Source organism: Macrobrachium nipponense, chromosome 13, assembly GCF_015104395.2.
Source record: "Macrobrachium nipponense isolate FS-2020 chromosome 13, ASM1510439v2, whole genome shotgun sequence".
NCBI classification, from domain to species: domain Eukaryota; kingdom Metazoa; phylum Arthropoda; class Malacostraca; order Decapoda; family Palaemonidae; genus Macrobrachium; species Macrobrachium nipponense.
Genome location: NC_087206.1, coordinates 78,841,392 through 78,860,131, shown reverse-complemented (window position 1 = coordinate 78,860,131; position 18,740 = coordinate 78,841,392). Strand labels below are relative to the sequence as shown.

Below are 18,740 nucleotides of genomic sequence, written 5' to 3'. Positions count from 1 at the left end.
TATAATGGTCCCATTAATAAAATCACAGTGGACCCAAACCAGCTTCCTCCTCGTCCTTCCCCTCCTCCTTTCATCTCTGAATAATTAAGAAAGCTATCAAGCTATCAATGGTAACAGACGTAAGGTATGGTACCCTGATGAGGCATGTCCCTAGGTTATATCCAGATTGAATAGACTATAACTCATAACAGAGGACAGATGCCATCTCTTCCTTGCATACACAATTCTATTGAATTTTTTTACCGGTTTCCAGCTGGCACTATTAGATTTATCCTAATGATAAGACTGCAGGTTTGTTAAATATGAAATATGAAAGTTATTTTTAAAATTTTTTATTTTTTCACCAGAGCACTGTGTGCTTAACAGCTTTTTACATAAAGTTAATGTTCTGGCTTTCTCTAATAATACTGTGATACTTGGAAGCATTAATGAGTGTTAGCAGAATCCTCATTACCTTTCAAAATCATAATAAAATAAGGATAATTAAGCTAATTATTCAACAAGCGACACACATCCCTACCTCTGCAGGAGTTTTAAGTTCATCAGGTTTCTCCCAAGACGACTGTCGTGTTACAGTATTGTAGAAATATATACGCCCATCAGGTGCCTTGTGTTCTGTCCACACATTTTTCTTCTCTTTCCTGCACAAACATTCAAAAATATCAACTTCAATATTTCACATATGACTTAATAAAATATATCCTTAATACTATTATTGAAAAAACTGCCTGTTCAAAGTGAAAAGGAGATTTTGAGTGAGAAGCAACAGTTGTGTTGTAATATTATTTGCGGACAGGTCTGGAATTTTTTTCTTTCTTTTTTTTCATCATGTCTGAAAAGGTAGTTAATATGCTTGAAGGCACTTGTAAAGTGATAGGTTTTTAGTAAGTACGGTATATTAAGACCAGCATAAAAATGAGAAGAAAATGCAAATGAAACACCCAAAAGTAAAATGAAAATGACAAGAACAGTTTCAAAGGCCTTGAAAATACCAAAAAAATACAGCAGAATAGTATGCGGCAATCAGGCATTACGTATCTGCCTAAGCGTTTTTTCTTCTGAACCATATTCTAAGAATGAGGACATGGAACTTTAGGCATATATATACACAAATAGTTTTGCTGTGATACAACACTGTATATTTAGTTAAATGGTAACCAAACAAATGTGATTGTATAACTATGCAGATATCTGTAGCCAATTTTAACCTACATTCCTGGAAAAGATGAATTACTCAAAACTCCCAAAATCTTGACATGACATGTAAATGAGTATTCCATGATCACTTTCGTCTAAACTACTAGAGCTAGCACAATTTCTGGACGGACTGCTTTCAGAAATGAGGGTGAACAAAATGAAACATTTTTCTCATGATAGGAAACAATGAAAGCAGGTGTATATTATGGTGCTGTCAAAGATAGGAACTGAATGACCCATCAATATGGTAATGATGGTAAGGAAAAGTTATTGAAGTACATATTTGTAAGTGTTTACATAATAAAAATATGGAATGTTATTCCATATACATAAAAGACTAAAACTAAGGAGGTCAACCAGATTGCTTGCAGGAATGTGATCAGACTAGAGCCGCTAAAGATGACGTATACAATAAAAGTAGGCTAAGATAACATGCCGTCACCTGTAGTCATTCAATTGTTTATAAACTTTAGTCCAAGCTCCCTGCTTGAGACAACTACCGCAACCTATAATTCAAACGGCCTACGTGATCTGTAGTGTGTCTCATTATGATCGTATGTTCGTATGTAACTATGTCATCTGATTGTATGTTCATATGTTCGAGCTACTGTCTGTTCCTTTATGACTGGTAACGGAGATGGTAGTAGGAGCAGAATAGAGTTAGCTATCGTCATTAGAAGACCTGTACCTCTTTACCTAAGCTTTATCATGTAGAGAGAATAGAATTAGCCATCATCATTGGCAGAAGCGATCAAGCTATCGTCATTAGAAGACTTGTACAATCATACCTGATCTTCACTATGTAATATCAGAGAATATAAGTATTTTTATACTTCGTGGTTTCTACTAGAACCTCACCTCATAACCGAATCATCATGAGTTTAACACATCGTCGTCATAACCAAAGAAGATAATACCGACTTCGTAAGTTATCTACAAACCCCAAGACACTCCCATGAATATGGAAGTGCAATACCAACCGACTTAGCGTAAGATTATCGCAAGTCTAACATTACCTCATAGGGCGCCTTATTATACAAGGCAACAGCCCTAAAATATTTGCCTACACACTACGACCAATAGCAAATGGGTTTACTCACGGAGTTTCAGCTTTGACCGAGGCTGGACTACTAGGAACAGATGCAGGTAGAGCTGGAGATGGGGCTCCTGGCATTGCAATATTAGCAGGAGATACACTGGCAGGTGTAGATGCTGGGGTTGTGGATGGTCCTGGGGTTGTAGCTGGGGATCCAGTCTGAACTGCTGCTGGGGAATTACTTGAGGGAGGTGTATTAAGCTGAGGACCAGCAGAAATTACAGCTCCACTACCATCTGCATGAAAATAGATTATCAACTACATAACAAAAACATAATACGTAGTACTGTATTTCATTGTACAACATCTGGTAATAAGCAATCTTTCATGTTAAATAATACTGTATTTAATTGCATATAATTTGTAAAGTATTCAACTACTTCCAATATACATGTCAGGTTTGTTACCAAAAATAAACTGCATTCAGACTTAAGATAAGGGTAAACAAATTTTGAGGTGCAATTGTACTGTACTCGAGTACTAATGAATTGGTTATTTAGTTCATCAACAGGAATAATAAGAGACAGACGGTTACATCTTACCTGATCCTGCAGGAGGTTGGCCAAATGAACTCATAAAACCTGGTGGGGGTACATTAAAAGCAGGTGGAGGCATGCCAGGAGGTGCACCAGGTGGCATGAATCCTGGAGGAGGCAATCTAGGTGGTAATCCTGGTCCTGGGGGAGGCATCCGAAAGCCCATTGGAGGTCCGCCAAAACCTGGAGGTGCATTGGCACCAGGAGGGCCACCTGCACTCTGAGAATATGTGGAAATGGTTAGGTAAATAGTCTTTGGGAAATACCTACTAGGATTTGTGAAAATGTCAATGTCCTATTTCATGTCATAAAAAGTTTTATTTACACCTCTGCTTTCAATGAGTTTTGAATAAGGCAGAATGCATGAAAAATCAATTAACTTTCTACAAGATATACAAACAAACACCAGCAGAATTTCCAAAGATAAGCAAGTACACTGTCATATAAAAGCTTCAGTTCCACTTTGCAGTACCAATCTGTAGAGCCAGAGCAAAGGCACTAACATAAAACTATGTTAAAAAACCCAATTTCTTTACACAATCTGTATTTTTCCTGGTAATAATACAGAAGAATGCCACATAGAGATATTGTTTATTAATAAACTTTTCTGACTGAACAACAGAAAAAGGGGTGTGTACAGTTTAAGACAGGCGAGATCATTTAATTAATTTAACAATACAGGCAGTCCCCAGCGTCGATATACGCTTGGCAACAGAGACGTGGCTAATAGAAACTGCACACACAGGAGCTACAACAGAAGACAAATCACATACTGGCATCCTAGGACGCTCGTGAGCTAAAGTACTGTCTTGTACACTACGATCTGGATAGCAAGAAGTATGTAATAGAAACCGGAACTGATATAGCTTGCAGAGCCAAAGATGACACTACAGGTTGGGGAAAAGTCTCCTTCCAGAAGTTTACCAGGAGAATTTTCCCATGAAAAGGTCTCTGGGCTATCCCAGAAACTACAAGAGATTTAACCTCCTTTTCTTTCTTAGGTAGTACCTGAGGGGTACAAGAAAAGTCCACTGCAGACCTTTCAGTGGTCTGGAATAGCCACTACCACGCCATTGGCGCCGTTTCTCCAAACTTGACGAATCTGAGGTTGATGAAGGATGATGACCACTGTCCAAGATGCCTTTCCAATGGCTGTCTTTTGCTACCTGGGAAACAACAACAGGTGTGACTGAGGGGCCGACCGCCCATGGGCAGACTCCAGCAACCTCCCTTGGGCCTCCAGTATGACTTCTCCTAGGTTCAGGAGAGTATGTCAGGAACCTTTGCCTAGGAGAGTCCACAGGAAGGACAATCCAGCTCCTCCACTAACACTACTTTTTTTTTTTTTATCAAGAAGCATATGCACTGGCTCTCCTAGCTGAGCCATAGAGATTTAGCTAACAGCTCAAACTTACGTTCAAACTTTGCATCGAGATTGGCAATGGCACTGGGATAGGAAGCATGGGAGCTGGGATCATAATTAGGTGGAATAGAGGATAGACTGGGTTTGGGGGACAAAACAGAAATCACAGGCACTTCAGAGGAAGATTCCTGGATAGCTAACGACCTTTCGTACAGAGCAGCACCCTTATGCTTCCTACCTTTTTCTAACTCTGCATGGTAAGAACACAGAACCCTCCATTGTCTTTCATCCCAGCCTATACACTCATTACAAGTTAAATCAATAGTGAAAACTTTACTCCTACATCTAGTACAAACAGAATGGGAATCATACTTTGCTGGAGTTAACCATGTATGGCAACCTTTGCTGCAATAATGGACACTTGACTTACTCAAGTCAGACATCGCTAGATAAAAGCTCAGAGTAACAGACCGAAAAACCTAAACTTGTCAAAGTACTGTTAATTACGCCTGACCAGCTAACACATGCCAAATGCCTATGACAAAAGAATCAGGGTACTTCACCGAAGGTGCTAGCGGACGACAAAATCCAAATTCAAAGAAAGCTACAGCTTACGACCTTCGTTGAAAGCCAGTTAAAATAAAATTTAGCTACACCCAAACAAAAGCATTGCTACCACGATTTTAAAATTTTAGTTATCGGTACTTAGAAATTCTTAGCTATGTAATTACTTGGTAAGTTACTTAAACAAAACAGTAAAACTGAAGGAATACCACTGCAGCTTGGTTCCCGTCAGTAGCCAACTGTAGTATTTATGTCTTCTTTTTAAGGTTTCCAAGTGGCACTAAACATGGCGCCCATTTTACACATAACCTGGTAATTACTAAACCAGGGAGTGTGGTGGTAGTTTTCAGAGAAAACATCAAGGAGGCAGCTGCAATACAGGTAAAATATTTTGGTTATGTAATTAGAAAATTATGTATATAATCTGCAGGTGAGATAATCTGAGAAATGTACCTAGAAAATCAGAAATTTATATTTGTAAACAAAAAATTATATCTGCCTAATAACCAATATCTTCATAGATTAGTTTTATTTAACCTTTCCTGTCTCCACACAAAAAACTGATATTAGATAGTTTTCTACAGTAGGCCTAAATAGGCAAAATTCATCAGACTTTCCCAGAAAGAAAAGATCATATTGTCATAAAACAGCTTCCATTCCACTTTGCAGTACCAATCTGAAGCCAGAGCAAAGGCACTAGCTATTTAACATAAAGGTTAGCTATATTAAAAAAAGCACAAATTCTTAGGGCACTTTTTCTGTTCAAATTCATAAGCTTATCACCCAAGATATACTGTTCCACCTAATATCTGTAACACTTTCCCAAAAATAAAATCCCTGCACTATCATCTTCTTCATATCAGATGCAAAACAGCAAAACTGAAGATGCCTAAGCTACCGAGCCCCTTGAGTTTGGTAACCATCAATTTAAGTGGTACCTCGAGATACGAAAGGCTCAACTTGAGAAAAACTCGAGATATGAAAGCTAATACGAAAAATTTTACGGCTCTACATACGAAAATTGCTCACGATACAATGGGTTGTTGCTGTAAAGTCCGAGATTCGCCCAGACCACCAATAACAATTTTGAAACTCGCGCGCTGCCAACTAAGTAGACTCGCCACTATCCTCCTGCTCTCCCATTGGTTCCTGATGCTAGTCACCACCATGAGATCCTTCTCTCCTATTGGTCAGCATCCTTCCCATCATGCATCTACTACGTTGCAGCGTGCCTCGGCCACTCATCCCAGCATCATTATCGTACGCACGCGGTATTCGTTCATTCTAACGATTTAGTTTATTAACGTAAATTCATTAGTGATTTCGTTGTAGTATACGTACTTCATCGTGTTGTGTGAGAACTTTACTCTACTTATACGTAAATTACGTACAGTATATACGTAGTCATGGGTCCCAAGAAAGTTGAAATTCACGGAAAGAAGCGAATGCTCTCTTTGGAGACAAAGATGGAGATTATCAAGAAGTATGAAGCTGGTATGCGATTGAGTGTGATTGCCAAGGAATACGGCCGAAATCCGTCGCCAATAGGCACCATCCTTAAGCAGAAGGATGTCATCAAAGCAACTACTGTACACCTTCCAAGGGCGTCACTATTTTGTCCAGCAAGAGGACCCACGTGCACGATGAGATGGAAAGGCTTCTTCTTGTCTGGATAAAAGACAAAGAAATCGCTGGTGATACGATAACGGAGACGGCAATCTCCCACAAGACCAGCGCTATTTTCGGCGATTTGATTACCCAGGTCGAAGACGACGGAGGAGAAGCGACATCAACGCCAACCCCAGACTTCAAGGCTTCCCATGGGTGGTTCGAGAAATTCCGTAAACGGACTGGCATCCATTCGGTGGTGCGGCATGGGGAGGCTGCCAGCTCGGACACGAAAGCGGCCGAAGCCTTTGACAAGACGTTCGACGAGATGATGACCAAGGAAGGCTACAGTTCTCAGCAAGTCTTCAACTGTGATGAGACTGGCCTTTTTTGGAAAAAAATGCCTCGTCGGACATACATCATGGAGGAAGAGAAGAAGCTACCCGGGCATAAGCCTATGAAAGACAGGCTTACGGTCGCACTTTGTTCAAACGCCAGTGGGGATTGCAAGGTGAAGCCCCTACTGGTCTATTATTCCGAGACTCCTCGAGCCTTCAAGGCCCACAAAGTGCTTAAGGAGAAGCTTCCAGTGATGTGGAGGGCTAATGCGAAAGCCTGGGTAACGAGGCTTTTGTTCACGGAGTGGGTAAATCTGTGTTTCAGCCTGACAGTGAAGAAATTCTTGGAAGAGAAGCGCCTCCCTCTGAAATGTCTGCTGGTGTTGGACAATGCCCCTGCCCACCCTCCTGGCCTCAAGGAAGATATCCTAGCGGAGTATTCCTTCATCAAGGTTCTTTATCTTCTGCCTAACACCACCCCTCTCCTCCAGCCCATGGACCAGCAAGTGATATCGAACTTTAAAAAGCTGTATACGAAACAACTTTTCAAGAGATGTTTTGACATCACCAATACCACAAACCTCACCTTGAGTAAATTTTGGAAGGAGCATTTCGATGTTGTGATATGCATCCGACTCATTGACCAAGCTTGGCAGGAGGTTTCGGGGCGAACCTTGAATTCCTTGTGGAGGAAACTGGCCTGATGCCGTATCCACCCAAGACTTCGAGGGATTCGATGTGGGTGAAGCTGGTGCTGCAGATTCAGAAAACAGTTGACGATCCTGAAACTGTTTTGCAACCAGATCTTGACAAGATCGTTGCACTCGGCAAGTCCATGGGCTGGTCATCGACGAGGACGACATCAATGACCTTCTCAAGGAGCACCAAGAGGAGCTTACGACAGACGACCTGAAGGAGTTGGAGGCCATGCAACATAACGTCGTTCAAGAGGAGTTCTCTAGCAGCGGCGAGGAGGAGGAGGACAACCCTATGACAACGGCAGAAATTAAGGATGTTCTAGCTGCTTTTCATAAAGTGCAATCGTTTGTTGAAAAAAGACACCCCAAAAAGGCTTACACAGGTCGTATGCTTGCGCAGTTTGATGAGGCTTGCCTGAGTCGTTTCAGGAACATTGTGAAAAGTAGGCAGAAGCAATCTTCCTTGGATAGTTATTTTTTAAAGAGGCCCTTAGTATTAGCAGGAGTAAGCAAATAGGAAGAACCAAGTGATACTAAAAAACAGAAAGTTGAAAGTGGTGATGAAGCAGAAATTTTATTATAAAAAAAAAAAAGTACGTAAAGTATAAAAAAGTAAAAAAAATATGTAAAATTTATAAAAAAGGCAGCTCCCCGTATTTAGGGGATTTTGATGAGGAAAAGGCTAATTGGAGGGGTTGCTGTGGTAGTGTTTAACACTCGCCCCAGGTTTATACCGACACCTTTTTTTATAGGTGAGCGAGTCAGAGAGTTCTGACATGTCCAATTTAGCAGTTCTCTGGTATTATAGCAATATTTTACTAGAAATAACGCTAAACGGACTTATTTCACTGGGTGACACGGCTTCCTTGCCCAGAAATAGATTTTTCCTACGTCAAAATCCCTTTTTTAATTTTAGTTATTTGTAAAGTCAAGTGTTACAGTTTTGTTAATGTGTTTCGTAAAGTTTAGTTTATGTATGTTTTCCTTACATTTTTTTGTTTTGTAATGTTAAGTGTACGTACATACGTACGTATCTGCCGTTTGTCCTCCTCTGTCGCCACTTTCGGAGATAGCCTCACTCGGAAGGTAAGCTTCCACATTTTACTACATACGTACAGTATTTCTTGTATAATATGTACACTAATACACTTTATTTACAGGTAATTAGCAGTACGTATTAAGTTAGGTATTGAATGGTCCAAATTGTTGTAGCATTTCATTGTTTATAGGTCAATTTAGCTTTATTATGAAATTTACTGGGGTGTTTTTGGAGGGCTTGGAACGGATTAGCCATTTTACATGTAAATGCGGTCCAAGATACGAAAAACTCATGATACGAAAGGCGCCTCGGAACGGATTAATTTCGTATCTCGAGGTACCACTATTTACTGTCTTTTGACTATGTTTTTACATTCATCCCTAAGGGATGGGTACTAAAATGCTGCCCATAGGGTAAAATACCGAATGGCCAGCCTCTACCATAGAGTAACCACCTTCCAAAAAAAAAAGTACTTTAGCACATCCTGTAACCCGGATAGACAGACATTAGGCTAGTCAAGAGCCAGCATCCGTCAAAGCAACATCCACAAGACCTCAAGTACTTTCCCCTTGAAGTAAGTTTTTTCTCCCAAGTCACAAATTAAGGCCATCATTTCCGATTTTCGGGAAGGTGGTCACGCTATAGTAGAGATGGCCATTCAGTATTTTAACCTAGGTATTAGGGGAGAAACATAGCAGTGGATCCATTGTTATCACATGGATCAGCCTTATTCACTCTATATTTAATTGGTGAAACAAGAATACAATTACATCTTTATGCATACCATTCAAAAGATTGAAGTTTTGTTAACATAATGTGATATATATGAAAGCGCCATACGAACTAAAATAGGCATGTGAGGTCTTTGTAAAATATGCTTTCAAGGCAGTTTTTAAATCCCATATGGCGTCCACTGACTGAGGTGCCGTTCATAACTGCAAAGGATCCAACATCTTTTCCAGCCTTCCCAGCACTCATTTGAACAATGTTAGTGTATATATGTAACATTTATTGATCTTACTCAAGATTGCAGTTGTAATCAGCACAATAAAACAACATTTTTTTGCCTATATTACTGAAAGTATGAAACTTCCTATTTCCAGGGTCATGGTTTGAACTGAAATTCATTTTTACCTTGTAATTGGTGGTTTTATCCTTACTGCCATCACAACTGAAACTCCAGAGTGCTTATTTGATTGTAATTAAGGGATTTTGACGAAGGAAAAATCTATTTCTGGGCAACGACCTGTGTCGCCCTGTGAAATGGTTCCTTTGATACTATTTCTGAAGAATAAATATTGCTATTCATCCTAGAGAAAAAAGAAACAATATAATGCCAAGATAAATGGCTCGCTCACTTCTTATAGAAGTGTCGGTATAGTAAGGAGCGAGTGGAATCACTACCAGAGGTCCCTTGCCATTTAGCTTCTTCCTTCGACAAAACCCCGAACTACGGAGGAGCCGTGCTACAGCTCCCGGTCTACTACTACCGTGAGCGCCTCCGACGCCTGAGACGTCATTCCTGAAGATAGCCTCCAAGCTTGGGGTAAGCTGGGTGAGGATAATCTAACTACAGGGTGGGGTTTCACAGGGCGACACAGGTCGTTGCCCAGAAATAGATTTTTCCTTCGTCAAAATCCCTTTTCTGGGCTTGACCCGTGTCGGCCTGTGAAATAGTACCAGAGAATGCCAAACACCAAGCTTGAGGAACAGTATAGATAAATTAAGAAGGTAAAGTTAAACACTTGTAAGGTTAATAGTATAATAATCAACTAAAATTACAGTCTTACCCTAAGGGAAGTATAAGCCTAAAACACGGGTGTTTATCACTTAAAATTAGTTAGCCTAACAACAAACAATAACAATACAGGTTAGGCAAAAGACAAGATATAAGTTGATATATACAAAAGAATGGAACTGAATCCGATTAGAATGATGAACAAAAGCAAACTCAAGGTAACCCAATACATGGAGGCGACTAAACTAAGTAAGGGTGCAATGGGGCAGGTTAGAAGGGAAACGGCTACAAGAAGTTATAGTAAAAATTTAAGAATCAGGAGAAACTGTGTTTCCAGCTGCCACTGCTGGAAATTTGAGGGCTTCTAAGGGTTTTAGGTAGTGCCATTGAAAAAACTGTCGGAGATTTCCAGCCTGTATACTTCTTAAGATCGTCAAAATTCATGTGTTGGAAATAATTAATAGATGTGGCCACCGCCCTAACATCGTGGGCCCGAGGAAAGGACTCTGGATTGGCCTGTTTTAATGAAGTATAAAATTTGTTGCCTGATCCCTTTTAGGGATAATGTACCTCCTTCCTTCCTAATGAACAATGGGCCTGAAGATTTCAGAGTTGTTCTGCTTAGGTAGGCTCTTAATGAGTTGACAGGACAAAGGGAAATGTCTTGAGGTAGTGGTAGGATTTTCCACGAGGACCATCTGTCCTGTGGGTCTTCATTTTTGGCTAGAAAATGGCGATCTGGGGATAAGAGGACTTCCCCTGAGGGGAGGAACTCAAATGTGGCCTGGTTCCCTTGATAAAGCTGACAGTTCTGATATTCTAGCTCCGGAGGCTAAACTTAATAAGAATAGGGTTTTCCTCAGGAGGGATATATAATTGCAAGAGTCATTGGTTAATGTCCGAGGCCAGTTTGAGGACATCATTTAAGAACCAAGAGACTGAGTTAGGTCTCGTTGATGGTCTTAATCTAGCACAAGCTTTTGGTATGGACGTAAAGTATGAATCCGTAAGGTCTATGCTACAACCAAATTGGAAGATCCCTTTTTAAGACTGATTTGGTCGTTTAGTGATAGTGCTTGCTGCTAAGCCTTTCTCAAAACAATGATCTGAAGAAAGTTATGGCTAGGTTCGTTGTCATGACTTGAGAATTTGACAACTTAAGGAACTCTGCTAGTTTCTTGACAGATGAATCATATTGTCGGAGAGTAGATTCTCTTTTATCTGATTCCAAGAATGAGATATTCTGGGGATCAATTTCTGCATTCCTCATGGCTGCAAATTTCAGAAAATCCATAAAGTTAGGGTTTTCTGAATTCTGAGGAAGCGGACACAGTCTGAGTTTGCACTAACTGGGTTAGTTTGGGGTTGGGAATCCGTAGTGGTCGGAGTCTTCCCCCAAACAACTCTAGGAGTAGAGGGAACCAATTGCTCTTGGGCCAGTTGGGAGCTACTAGAGCTACTTGGCCTTTGAATGTCCTGAGTTGTCTAAAACTTTCAAGAGAAGGTTCACCGGAGGGAAGAGGTAAATATTCTTCCATTCGTTCCAATCGAGGATCATTGCATCCGTAGCGTATGCTAGAGGATCGAGGTTGGGTGCCACGTAACAAGGAGTTTGTGGTTTGACTCCGTGGCGAAGAGGTCTACTTGGAGTCCGGGGACTTGTAGACTGATCCAATTGAATGAACTCCTGTCCAGTGTCCACTCCGATTCCAACGGAGCGGAGCGTGATAGAGCGTCTGCTACTACGTTCTTGACTCCTGCCAGGTGAGTGGCTGACAGGTGCCATTTGTTTTTGCATGCCAGAGAAAAGATGGCTATCATGACATGGTTCAAGTGGCTTGACTTGGATCCGCCCCTGTTGATGCAGTGCACTACTACTGCACTGTCCAGAACTAATTTGAAATGAGAGTTCTTGGGCGGACGGAGTCGTTTCAGTGTGAGGAATACTGCCATGGCCTCCAGTACATGATATGTAGCTGGCGGAATGTTAACGACCAAGTTCCTTGTACTTTTTCGTACTGGGAGTATCCTCCCCACCCCCCTGTTAGTGAGGCGTCTGTGTGGATCACTAATGATGGGAGGGGGAAACTGTAGAGGAATTGCTTTTGAAAGGTTCTTTGTCTCCGTCCAGGGCGGAGACGTTTCCGTAAGATTGCTGGGATAGAGGCTAGTTTGGTCCCGTGATCTGCAATTCGCTCTTGAGCGCCATACTCTGTTTATATCTTTGAGTTTGGCTCTGAGCAGAACGTCTGTGACTGATGCAAACTGGAGTGAGCCCAGGATCCTCTCCTGGCACCTCCTGGATGTTTGTTGTCGTTTGAGAAATTGTTTTGTAGCTCTTGCAATTTCTTTCCTTTTCAACGACGGAATTGATAGTGTGCGCGATTGTAAGTCCCCACTGAAGGCCTAACCACTGGAATCGAGATTCCGGTTAGTCTGGACTTGGTTTTTGTTTATTTGAAAACCTAAATGTTCCAGGAATTTGATCACTCTGACCGTTGCTTCTTTGCATTCTTTGGGGTTCTTTGCCCAAATAAGCCAATCGTCCAGATAAGCCACTAACAAATTATTCCCTGTTTCCTTAGCTCTTGCACTACTGCTTCCGCCAATTTGGTGAAGATCCTGGGGGCTATGTTGAGCCCGAATGGCATTACCTTGAAGGAGTAGGATCTGTTGCCTAGTTTGAAGCCTAGGAATGGACGGAAGTGTCTGGCTATGGGAACATGATAGTAGGCATCTGTAAGATCTATAGAGGTTGTGACGGCCCCACACGGGGAAGTAAGGGTCCGTACCTGCGAAACGGTCAGCATCCTGAACTTGTCGCAATGAATGAATAAGTTCAGATGGGACAAGTCTAAGATGATTCTTCGGTTTACCAAGTCTTTCTTTGGCACGCTGAACAAGCGTCCTTGAAATTTTAAATTGTTGACTCTTGAGACTACTCCTTTGAGAAGGAGGTCTTCGGTATACTCTACCAATTCTGTTGTTGGTGCTTGATAGAATCTGTTGGTTGGAGGAGGGCCCTCTAGCCACTCCAACCTAGTCCCTTTGTTACTATACTTTGAGCCCAAGGGCTGAACCCCCACCGCTGGCGGAAGAGGTACAGCCTCCCTCCTACTTGGGATTCTCACTGCTGGTTTGCCGAGGGGCGGCCACCTCTTGCTCCTCGGAAACCTCTGCCCCTGTTAGCAGCCCCTGCCGGATCCTCTGAATCGAGAGGCACCTCTTGCTCTGCTGCCTCTCGCAAACCTATTGAAAGCCTGAAAGTTCTGGCTTTCATAGTTGGAATTGTAGGCTGGCGAGACAGCAAAGGAAGTGGAGGGTTGAGATTGCTGGGACTGAGGGGTCAGAACAAGGTATTGTTGTTGACCCTTCGACGATGGTTGCCCTTGTGATGCTGGGACTGCCTGAACCAACGTTTGTTGAGAAGGCTGGAAGGGAGAGAACTTCCTTGGTTTCTTCTTGTTCCTTGGGTTAGGACCAGAAGATTCCTGCCTCCGCTTTGCTACCAGTCCCCACCTGACTTTAAGGCACTGGTTGACCTTAGAAGCCTCATGAAGGACTTCTGCTACTACTGGTGCTGGAAAGAGGTCCGTTCCCCAAATTGAGGAAGCAATCAGTTTATTCGGTTCATGGCGGATAGTAGCTTCCGCCAGAACGTGCTTCCTACAATTTCTCCTGGCTATGAGGAAGTCGTAAAGGTCACACTGCATGGTGTGCAGCAGACCTTAGCCAAAACTTTAAATAACGGCTCTTGTTGTATACAAGAGCCGTCATCTCCGCCATAGTCATGGAGGAAAGGGACTCGCGAGCCTAGTCCGGGCGTCGTACTCCATCTGGATGAGAGTCCGACAACCTGGGGAGTCTCTCACAGAAGCTGCCCCTACTACACCCTTACCTGTACCCATGGAGTCAATAGCCATGGGTTCAACGTCGAGGTTCATTGCCGCAACGTCGTCTGCAACGTCCTCTGGGAAATCCCCCTCCTGTAGGGAGATCATGACTTGAAGGTCGGCCAGCAAAGGGGCGGCCGCTATCGGGTCCACCACTGATCCTTTCTTGGCTCCTGGGAATATTAGGTCCGCCATATCCTGGGTAAGAATGTAGGGGCGGCCCTTAGAATTCCGGCCAAAACCCCTACCCAAGCTTTGAGAGTCGACAAAGCTTTCTTTCTTCTTCATCAGAACCCTGTAAAAAAGGGTCTAGAAGTTAGGGAGAGGATAGGGGAGGAATGTCTGTTGTGTTGAGATTATATGAATATGTGTCTCATATGTGAAAGGTATAATATACAACAAGTATTCCAGGTGACGAATGAATGAAAAAAGTGCTAAGAAAACTTACTACTAGTGAGGCATCTCCTACTAGCAAGTAGCAGGTTTGGCAAGCTTCATGATGCCAAACGATAAAATCCTCCACTTTCACTGCACATCCTGCATGAGAACGGCATACTATATGGCCGCACGGGTCCTTGGAGGATGGCACTGCACCCAATCTCCTGGCACAACATCTGTAAGTCAAAGGATACATGAGTACCAATGACAACCTCCGGTGGAATAATATGCAAACTATCCGTGGGTGCCGGAGTAGGACCGACGGATAGAGATCTACATATGAATATTACGTAGAAAAGTTACGAGGGGGGAAGAAAGTCTCTGCCTCCGCCTAAACTCACTTGTCATATGACTAAAAATAGACTCCGTAGGGCCCGGAGTTCTCCGTATGGCCCGAGTTAATTAATATTGAGTGAGCAATGTCAACTTCTAACGAAGCAAGGGATAGTACGAGAGGCGGAAATAAAAAAAAACCCCGGAGTAACGCAAAAGATTCTAACACAAATCAAATAACACAAAATAAAACAAAATAAAAACCCCTTATATCAGTAAGTGCTCGTGTGAACTATCCTAAGTGGATAGGAAACCCAGTGGTTCCCTCCCCCCCTCTCTATGTTCGGTAGCGGCGGATAGACACCTGCCGACTGAACTGAGGGGGAAAGAGTAGGGAAGAATGTGGGGTAGGGGAGCCCTCCCCCTGAGCGGCCAGTTAAGGACGGAGAAGAAGGGGGGAGGAGGTCCCGAGCCCCCGAGGCACGTGACGAATGAGAGTACCAGTAGGGGAGGGAGAGGAGGAGATCCCCACCAGTCCGTGAGTCACCCCCTCTCATGCAGACTCGGACGCTAGCTGTGAGAAACGAGTCATCACCCATCGACGTGGATGGCAATGTATGGAGGGGGGGAATGGGGGGAACTGGGAGGGGGGACCCGTAACCGGGTGGCTCACCGTGGATCAACCGGTGGTCTTTCCAGCCAGGTGAAAGATACGAGGTGGGGAAGAAACCGTCGGCAACAACATCAATATCACTGATATAAATAGGATTATTATAATAATCAATCAAATAAAATAAAGCGATATCTTAAAGCTAGACTAACACGGGGAACACGAAGCTAAGCAAACAGAAAATTAGGTAATCGCCGATCCGAAGAAAGGGGTATGTTAGCCTAATTTAACCGTCTAGTTCAAGAAAACGGGGTCAGGCTAATCACCAATCGACAATTGGGGTATGAAAGCCTAACTTAACGGTAAAATAAATGATAACAGGGAAGCTAATCGCCATACCGAAGCATGGTGTATGTTAGCCAACCTAGTACCTATAATATTATTACAAAGGTAATCAGGAACTAGAGAAGGAAAGAGAGAACATCAGAATAATTAAGATGATATGACTCTCAATCGTGACTGATAAAACTCCTAACAATGTAAGGCGTAGCTAGACTAAGGTCCGAAACGTGCGGTCGGAGCGTGCCCCGTGGAGGCCTAACTAAAAAACTAACTGCATAAAGATATAGAGACTATGTATAAGTAACCATATCTAAAGTACTGAGAAAAAGGGAAATCTCTAACGGTATGGAAGACCGAAAGAGATAACCTGTACCGCCATGCGGTCGAGGGGCATACCGGCCGATAAGGCTCCGAATATGTATAAAACACGAAGATCATCATAAAATGAGATCAGTAACCCCAAACAGTACTTAACTTAGAAGCAGAAGTTGAAGACATCTTGAAATAAATCCAAATAGAGCGAAACACAGCACCGAAAAAATTTTAACGTTTGGTGTAACGCGCGCTATCGAAAGGAATTACGTCTCAGGCGTCGGAGGCGCTCACGGTAGTAGTAGACCGGGAGCTGTAGCACGGCTCTCCGTAGTTCGGGGTTTTGTTGAAGGAAGAAGCTAAATGGCAAGGGACCTCTGGTAGTGATTCCACTCGCTCCTTACTATACCGACACTTCTATAAGAAGTGAGCGAGCCATTTATCTTGGCATTATATTGTTTCTTTTTTCTCTAGGATGAATAGCAATATTTATTCTTCAGAAATAGTATCAAAGGAACCATTTCACAGGCCGACACGGGTCAAGCCCAGAAATACACATTTTGGTCTTAATTCACTCCAATTTGCATTTAAACTACGTTGCAGTTCCTGGTTCCTAAGCGCTCGCTCCACAAACACTGTTGCGGGAAGCACACGACTACACGGTTTATGAGGTGCAAAGCTTGATTCCCTTAATTGTTTACTTTACTCATTATTTAGTTTAACTTTACTTTGTTACTTCAAAATGTTTATCGAATTCATGTTTATTATCCCTTTTTTGCAACCAAATTAACCCCGAAAAATTACAGATATTTCTAAAGTAGATACACGCAGACAACGGCACAATGACATCATTGTTGCCAATTTAGTGGAGCTTCACACATATGCCGATGCATTTACAAACATTTTCCATGAATTCTAGTTGTCATAGTAATGCAATAATGATAAAATTATTCTAATATGCATATATACTACAAATAGATATGCTAATTTCACTTATTTCCCTGGTTTTGTGTAAGTTTTATACCCAGTTTGGAGGGTAAACACATACCAATAGGCAACACTGATAAATAATGGAAGAGCACGAACAACGCCGTAGGTACTGTTCACAGCAAAACTGTTGGTATTTGAGTAAGGAATCTCGTTACTTTTTCAGCAACAAATATTTTCAAATTAATAATCATGAATATGTAAAAAATTTATGCAATTCAAAACCTTATACTGCTGTTTAACTATTTATTTTAATAATTATCTAGTGCAAGCTTCTTCTTCTTCTTCTTCTTCTTCTACCTTGGATCAGCCGTGATTGGTGTCATTGTTGACGATTGTTGTGAAGAAAGTGCCCCAGCGTCTATGGGTAAAAGTGGTGTGTGGATTTAGCACATGGCATGGAAAGTTTATTGAGACAAGCCACTCCACAAACATCGAAATGGCGTCAATCTTCTAAATTGTTGGTGTTATAAATGAAAACTTTGAAAACGTCATGGAGTATATTTGCACTGTGCAAGGCTAGACTTTCATTAATCTCTGTTTAATTTTAAAATATAACCTTAATTTCTAACATTGGAGAAGATACTTACTTCGAAAGGATAGTAGAGGTCTCGAGCTGTTGCTCTCACCACCGATGACTCGTGACTGGTGCCCATCTCTGGTGTCAGGACATGTTAAAATGACAATTTGTCCAAAATTGCATTTTTCCTAACTATACAAACCTGAGGTCCTTTTACAATAGGAAGGTACTAGCGGCAGCTGGATAGGTCGTAAGCTTTCGAACAAGGGGTTCGGTAGTTAACTGCTTGTCCGACAGGCGCGCGCGCGCGCGACTGGGAGGTAAACAAATCACTTTTGCTTTTGGGTCCCAAGCAAAACTGCAGAGTGAGGGGTGGCATGAGGTGGGGCTATGTGTAAAAGGACCTCAGGTTTGTATAGTTAGGAAAAATGCAATTTTGGACAAATTGTCATTTGTTCCGACACGGCATACAAACCTTCGGTCCTTTTACAATAGGAAGACTCACTTCTTGGTGGGAGGAATCTGAGTCTTTTGTGAACAGACTGGTGTTCGCCCAACCTTGGAATGCCTCCCTGGTCGTAAGAGCGAGGGAGGGATCCAAGCCTCTGTCCGATTGATCGGGGTGTGCACCGCAGGATCAATGGTCAGACCTCTGGACCAAGTACTAAGAGTGAGGCAAGCGTATCTCTTCGTACCAGCAAACAAGAACAAGTTCCTTTTGCAAGAGGCAACATAAAGTTATGGTTTGTCTCTTGTTGGCATCCACTTCCCCCCCCTTGTAGGAGGAAGTGGTGGATATTCGCTCCCATCCCTAGTGAAAGGGATAGGATGGGGCTCTGTCGAGTAGCTCACCGGCATCTCGTCCTTATCCAGCAAGGTGATGACCGTATATCCTCTACCCACAGGTAGAGGGGGAGAAAAAGATAGGAAGAGAAGCCAGTCACTCTCTCATTCACTTATCTATTCTTACAGTCACACCAGGATTCGATGCTGTTCAGCCTGCTAGGGTCTGGGTTAGCTACACAAGTGTTGAGCAGCCACCACGGGTCCCAGGAAAACGATCCAAGGACCTGTGGGCAATATCCAAAAGGTAGAAGGAGGTGCCAGTGGTCTGGTTGTACCAGACCCCTGCCTTCAGTACCTGCGCCACGGAGAAGTTCTTGTGTAACTCGAGGGAGTGTACTTCTA

The 18,740-nt window shown here is 42.5% G+C and overlaps 1 protein-coding gene across 2 annotated transcripts in view; it reads right to left on the bottom strand.

Annotated features, from left to right (window-relative positions):
• The window catches only part of LOC135225880 (pre-mRNA-processing factor 40 homolog B-like), a 41,911-nt gene extending 24,557 nt beyond the window's left edge, over window positions 1-17,354 (bottom strand). For both annotated transcript variants that reach the window (XM_064265442.1, XM_064265443.1), the window contains exons 1-4: window positions 17,333-17,354; window positions 2,836-3,049; window positions 2,298-2,529; window positions 521-641 (exon numbers count right to left, since the gene is read on the bottom strand). In XM_064265442.1, the coding sequence (XP_064121512.1) occupies window positions 521-641; window positions 2,298-2,529; window positions 2,836-2,995 (513 nt within the window). In that variant the 5' untranslated portion in view covers window positions 2,996-3,049; window positions 17,333-17,354. The remainder of the gene's footprint in view (window positions 1-520; window positions 642-2,297; window positions 2,530-2,835; window positions 3,050-17,332) is intronic.
• Between the last annotated feature and the right edge of the window lie 1,386 nt (window positions 17,355-18,740).